Raw genomic sequence first — 6,569 nt, 5'->3', positions numbered from 1 at the left:
AACCTATTTTAAGACTGGGAAGCCTTTGTCTGAACTGTAACCGAATGCAGTCTAGGAAAAAAAGACGTCTGAAGGTCAATGAACACAATGATTTATTTAAAAAATAAAAATGTAAAAACAACCCCCCCCCCTCGCGAGGCCCCCCATCCCTTGTACAGTCATGGAATCAAAGAGCAATTCTGTAGAAAACAAACAAACAAACAAACCCCCTGTGTATGTCTCCAAGTCCTTACAAAGAGAGCCCCCCCCCCCCCCCCCCCCCCCCCCCCCCCCCCTTAACTCATCTTTTTCTTTTTTGTTTCAAATTCGGGAAAGCCCCCTCCCCACAAAAAAGGAAGCAAAACGAGCAAACGAAAACGAAAATTAAAAAAAAAACAAAACAGAAACTCCTTCCTAGTATAAAAAACTACTAATGTCCAAGCAATAAAAAAATAGAGAGTCCATCAAATGACTTAAAAACAAAACCGTTGGGTTGTGAGAGAGAGAGAGAGAGAAAGATTGAGGGAAAAAGGAGAGGAGGCCCAGTCCATCTTCAGGATGCAGAGCAGCGGAGGCTGGATCCCAGCGAAGGAGGGCTGCTGCTGCTTCTTCTCGGGGCCAAGAGGAGCCTTTGGAGACGCCCTGAGGCCAAGGAGGAGGAGGAGAGGGGTCCGAGGGAGGGAGAGTGACTGGAGACCCTGGTACAAACGGAGGAGGGCAGGCTCCATGCAGACACCACCTCGACGCCGCTTAGAAGGAGCCTCCCCCTCCGTAGCCTCCCCCTCCTCCGTAGCCGCCTCTGTAGGGTCCACTGTTACTGCGAGGGCCCCAGCCTCCTCCGCCTCCTCCTCCGGCCGCCCCTCCTCCGCTCTTCATGGGCCCATAGGAGGACTGGTGCTGGCTGTAGCTGCCGAAGCCTCCGTACCCGTTCCCATAATCGCCGCCGGCCCCATAGGACGAGCCGTACGAGCCGTAGCCGCCGCCGCCGCCTCCTCCTCCTCCGTAGCCTCCATAGCTGTTATAACCTCCGCCGCCTTTGGCGAGGCCGTTGTGGTCCCGGTTGCCTCCTCCTCCTCCGCCGCCGCCTCCGCGTCCTCTTCCCCGTCCGCCCCATCCCGGCCTGGCCGAGCCCCCTCCTCCGCCTCCTGCTCCCGGCCCTCCGCCCTGGATGTCCTCCTTGGGCACGGCCTTCTTGACCTCGACGCGGTGGCCCTGGATGGGGTGGAACTTGACCACGGCGGCCTTGTCGGCGGCGTCGTGGCTCTGGAAGTAGACGAAGCCGAAGCCCCTCTTCTTGCCGCTCTGCTTGTTGGCGATGATCTCGGCCTTCTCGACGGCGCCGAACTGGCTGAAGTGCTCCACCAGGTCGTTCTCCTGCAGGTCCCCCTTCAGCCCGCCCACGAACAGCTTCTTGACTTTGGCGTGGGCCCCGGGCCGCGCAGAGTCCTCGCGGGAGACGGCGCGCTTCAGCTCCACCGCGTTGCCGTCCACCGCGTGCGGAGAGGCGGCCATGGCGGCGTCGGCCTCCTCCACCGCCGAGTACGTCACGAAGCCGAAGCAGCGCGAGCGCTTAGTCTGCGGGTTGAGCACCACCACGCAGTCCGTCAGCGTCCCGTAGGCCTCGAAGTACTCGCGCAGGCCCGCCTCCGTCGTCTGCACGTTCAGGCCGCCGATGAACAGCTTGCACAGCTGGGAGCTCTCCATCGCGGAGACTGAGGGGCCTCGCCTCGCTCGCCTTGCCTCGCCTCGCCTCGCCTCGCCGCCGCGGCCGGCTAAGGCCCGGCCACAACCACCGCCGAGCGGGAAAAGGGGGTGGGAGGAGGAGGAGGAGAAGCACGCAAAATGGCCGCCCTCGCCGCCTCCGCCTCCTTCCCTCGCGCCCGGCGAATGCTGCACCCTCCGCACACAAAGGAAACGCCGCAAGGCCCGCCCACTTTTCCCCCTCAGTGCCACAGGCGCCGACGGAGACTGGCAGCTCTCAGAACCAAACAGCGAAAGGAACCGCCTCACGCCCCGCCCACCGCGCAACGCACCCGCCCGTTTTCTCCCTCATTGTCACAGGCGCCAACGGGGAATGGCGGCCCTGGGAACCAATCAGCGAAAGGAAACGCCGCACGGCCCGCCCACTTTTCCCCTCAGTGGCCACAGACGCCACAACAGGGGAGTGGGCGTCACTCCTGTAGACTGGCGGTCCTCGAAGCCAATCAACGAAAGAGAACGGGTGACGTAGGGAGGAGTGACAACCGGGCAGGCGAATCGGATTCTCCTCCTTTCGACGCCCGCGCGGAAGTGGTGGGTACTCAGAGAGGGAGTGAAGCGACAGCAGTACCACCAAAAGAAAAAAGTCGCAGCCAATAGGCGTGCTCGGTTCAGGTCTCCCTCTCGCGCGCGCTTTTCTCAGCCGGATCGCCCCCTTCCGGCGGGAGGAGGGGCCAATGGCGTCGCCGTGGCAACGGGGGCTATTTGAAATGATGGGCGGGCGTGACCGTTACTGGGCGTTCTGGCTCTTTAGCCGTTGCTGGTGGAGCAGCCCTGGGGCAGGAAGAAGGGCCTCTCCGCGGCTTATTCCCGCTGTAGAGCGCAGTCGAGTAGCCGCTTTTATTACGTTCGGAGACCAGCCCCACAGAGCTGTCTCTTGGGAAAACATTTTACACGTCAGACATTTGCACCACGTTAAGAAGCAGCGTGGCCTCTCAAGGGCCACTTCGGCTGCATCCGCACTGCAGAAATAATCCCCATTCCTCCACGCCACTTTAACTGCCATGGCTCCGCCCTATGGACTCCTAGGATTCGTAGTTTCTTATGACACCAGAGGTCTCTGAGAAGGCCAAATCACAGAACCACAGCGGGAATACAGAGTCAAAGCGCCCCTGCCCTGGGACAGATGGCCATTCAGCCTCCGTTTAAAAACCTCCAAGGTCCACACTGCAGAAATAATCCAGTTTGACACCCCTTTAAGCGCCCTGACTCAGTGCTATGGAATCCTGGGAATTTACTTTTGTGAGACATTTAGCCTTCTCTCTCAGCAAACTGGTGCGACAACAAACTACAATTCCCAGGATTTCATAGCACTGGGCCATGGCAGTTAAAGCAGTGTCAAAACTGGTTCATTTTGGCATTGCAGATACTGTCGAAGTAGCACCAAACTGCATGATTTCTACAATGCAGATGCACTCTTAGGCTGCATCCACACTGCAGAAATAATCCAGTGTGACACCACTTGAACAGCCATGGCTCCATGCTATGGAATCCTGGGATTTCTAGTTTCTTGGGTACCAGAACTCCCTGACAGAGAAGGCTAAATGCCTCACAAAACTACAATTCCCAGGACACCTTAATCCGTGGCAGCGAAACTAACAAAATAATATTTGGCCCCTTCAAACATTTAAAGCTGTTTCTTTTGGCCCCAAATTTTGCGGGTGCTGCTTCGAAGTGGCTATAAGCTACATATCCCAGGATCTCACAGCATGGAGCCATGACAGTTAAAACAGTATGAGACTGGATTGTCTCTAAAATGGTGAAGGGTCTGGAAACCATAAAGCCCTATGAGGAACACCTTAGGGAGCTGGGTAAGTTTAGCCTGGAGAAGAGAAGGTTAAGAGGTAATATGATAGCCCTGTTTAAATATTTGAAGGGATGTCATATTGAGGAGGGAGCAAGCTTGTTTTCTGCTGCTCCAGAGACTAGGACCGGGAGCAATGGATGCAAGCTGCAGGAAAAGAGATTCCACTTCAACATTAGGAAGAACTTCCTGACAATGGAACACACTCCTTCCTCGGAGTGTGTTGGAGTCTCCTTCCTTGGAGGTCTTTAAGCAGAGGCTGGATGGCCATCTGTCGGGGATGCTTTGACTGAGAGTTCCTGCATGGCAGAATGGGGTTGGACTGGATGGCCCTTGCGGTCTCTTCCAACTCTATGATTCTATGGAGTGAAGATGCAGCATGAGTTGGGTCCTAGACACATTGCAGAAATAATCCAGTTCAAGACTGCTTTAGCTGCCCTGACCAGTGCTAGGGAACCCTGGAAATTGTAGTTTTGTGAGACATTGAACCTTCTCTGTCAGAAGGAGCTCTAGTGCCATAACAAACTACAATTCACAGGATTCCCTAGCACTGAGCCAGGGCAGTTAAAACGGTCTCAAACTGGATTATTTCTGCATTGTGTTTTAGACCTTAGTTATTAAAAATGCTCAAGGTCCAATCCATACTGCATAAATAATCCAGTTTGAGACTGCTTTAACTGCCCTGGCTCAGTGCTAGGGAATGTGAGGATTGTAGTTTTGTGAGAAAGAGCTCTGGTGACACAATAAACGACAATTCTCATGCATCTGAGGAAGTACGCTTAAGTCTAGGAAAGCTCATGCTGCCAACTTCTTTCTTTCAGTGAGTCTCAAAGGTGCTACAAGATCTCTCTACAACATCATCACCATTATTATTATTACATCCAAATGCACCTGTGGAAGTGGACTTAAGTCTGGGGAAGCTCATGCTGCCAGCATCTTTCTTGCAGTGAGTCTCAAAGTGCTACGAGATCTCTCTTCTATTATTATTATTATTATTATTATTATTATTATTTCCAAATGCATCTGAGGAAGTGGGGTTAGGTATAGGAAAGCTCATTCTGCCAGCACCTTTCTTGCAGGGAGTCTCAAAGGGACTACAAGATCTCCCTACAATTATTATTATTTCCAAAGACACCTGAGGAAGTGGACTTAGGTCTAGGAAAACTCATTCTGCCCACTCCTTTCTTGTAGTGAATCTCCAAAGGGCTACTAGAGCTCTATTATTGTTATTATCATTATTATTATTATTATTACCAAATGCACCTGAGGAAGTGGACGTAAGTCTAGGAAAATTCATGCTGCCAACTTCTTTCTTTAGTTAGTCTCAAAGGTGCTGCAAGATCTCTTTACAATCATCATCATATCCAAATGCACCTGAGGAAGTGAATTTAGGCCTAGGAAATCTCATGCTGCCAGCTCCGTTCTTGCAGGGACGTCATTCCTGTGGCCACCATCTGATGGCCTGGCACCCTGCTCTTGAGCAACATTATACTCCAAACAAGCAGAATTAGCACCAGCGCTCCACTTAGTGGTTGTGTGCTTTCAAATAGTTTCTAACTTACAACAACCCTGTCACAAGGTTTTCTGGGGCTGAGAGTGTGTGACTCACTCAAGGTCTTCCATAGTCAAGGGGGGAAGCAAACCCTGGTTTCTAGTCATAATCCAGTACTCAAACTTACTACACCACACTGGCTCTCCACATTTGTTTATTAACTGCCTTCAAGTAGACCTCGACTTATTCTTAAATCTTGGAATCTCAGGATTAATACCATGCAAGAATGAGCAGACTCTCTGTTATTCTTTTAAGCTATTTTATTATAAACATAGTAGTAGATCTGGGGATTTTATTATTTTATGATAATCATAGTAGTAGATCTGGGGGTGAAGATAGGAAGATCAGAAGGTTGGTAGTTCGAGGCCGGAGTGCTGCATGATGGAGTGAGTTCCTGTGACTAGTCCCAGCTTCTGCCAACTGAGCAGTCTGAAGGTATGCAAATGCAAGCAGATAAACAGGTACCACTTCAGTGGGAAGGTAACAGTCTTCAGTTCAGTGATGCTGGCCACATGACCACTGGAGTCGTCTTCAGACAATGCTGGCTCTTCGTCTTAGTAACGGAGATGAGCACTGCCCCCTCCAGTCAGTTACAACTAGACATTCATGTCAAGGGACTATCTTTACCTTTAACTTTACCTAGTACAGTCGCCCTCCTTTTTCACAGGGGACCCCCTCACAAAAACAGAATTTCGCTTATATTTAGGCTCCATTGGCTTGAATATAGGCACGGGGTGCATGCCACTGAGCCACACCCCATTCTCCCCCCCCCCCTTCATCCTTTGTGCATAAGTGCGGGATGTGAATCTGAAAACCACAAGAACGGAGGGAGTACTGTAGTAGATAAACAGATATATACTCCTTTTAGGGAGAAAATTGACTTTTCAGTGCTTAGGAGCATTATCTGTTATTTTACATTCCAAGCAAGACATCCAATTTAAGAAGTGTTATATATTGGTCTCAAACTTGTCAGACATCCTGTATATTTGAACCTTTACATTCTTTGTATTTAACACATAAAGGATTTTAACATCTGCATAAGCAGACAGGTATTGTTATATATAGCAGCATCCAATATATATTTATCTCAAGCATATTTCTGTCAAAAAGGTAAGTAATGCAACCTATCTAGGAACAGAGGTACTCTCTTACCAGCATTCCTTGGGGTATTTCCCAGCCAGGAACAGCATAAGAGCAGGGGATGCTGCATAGCATAGCCCGACTTGCTCTCAAGAACTGCTTTTACATTACAGTATCTGTGCCCAGTCAGAGGCGGAGCTCTCTAGCCTTCTGTAGGGTAAGTAATTGTCTTCCCATTCAATTAGAGGTGAGGTCTTACTGACTATCATTAGTGAGCAATCACTTTTTTTGTACTTTCCTAGTTGCTTGCCATTAGATTGGATCAGTGTTCTTGCAAGTGATTTTATCAGCAATCAGATATTAGTAACCTCCTCATGCCAATACAGTACGATTTCT

At 50.8% G+C, this 6,569-nt stretch overlaps 2 protein-coding genes across 2 annotated transcripts in view; one reads left to right on the top strand and one right to left on the bottom strand.

Annotated features, from left to right (window-relative positions):
• Positions 1 to 281: 281 nt before the first annotated feature.
• Positions 282 to 1,868, bottom strand: HNRNPA0 (heterogeneous nuclear ribonucleoprotein A0). The gene has a single exon (XM_042453533.1). It carries the CDS (start codon positions 1,681 to 1,683, stop codon positions 730 to 732), a length of 954 nt encoding a protein of 317 aa, XP_042309467.1. The 5' UTR covers positions 1,684 to 1,868; the 3' UTR covers positions 282 to 729.
• Positions 1,869 to 1,954: 86 nt separating this feature from the next.
• The window catches only part of LOC121923263 (neuropeptide Y receptor type 6-like), a 37,200-nt gene continuing 32,585 nt past the window's right edge, over positions 1,955 to 6,569 (top strand). Inside the window, exons 1-2 of the mRNA XM_042453532.1 lie at positions 1,955 to 2,271; positions 4,363 to 4,487. The gene's annotated coding sequence lies outside the window, so the exon portion shown is untranslated. The remainder of the gene's footprint in view (positions 2,272 to 4,362; positions 4,488 to 6,569) is intronic.

Source organism: Sceloporus undulatus, chromosome 2 (genome assembly GCF_019175285.1).
Source record: "Sceloporus undulatus isolate JIND9_A2432 ecotype Alabama chromosome 2, SceUnd_v1.1, whole genome shotgun sequence".
NCBI lineage: Eukaryota > Metazoa > Chordata > Lepidosauria > Squamata > Phrynosomatidae > Sceloporus > Sceloporus undulatus.
The sequence above is the reverse complement of the archived record's forward strand: the minus strand, read 5'-3'. Positions and strand labels throughout refer to the sequence as shown.

Coding starts and splice junctions, on each gene's coding strand:
- HNRNPA0 (XM_042453533.1), bottom strand. CDS start 1,683: ATGGAGAGCTCCCAGCTGTGCAAGCTGTTCATCGGCGGCCTGAACGTG.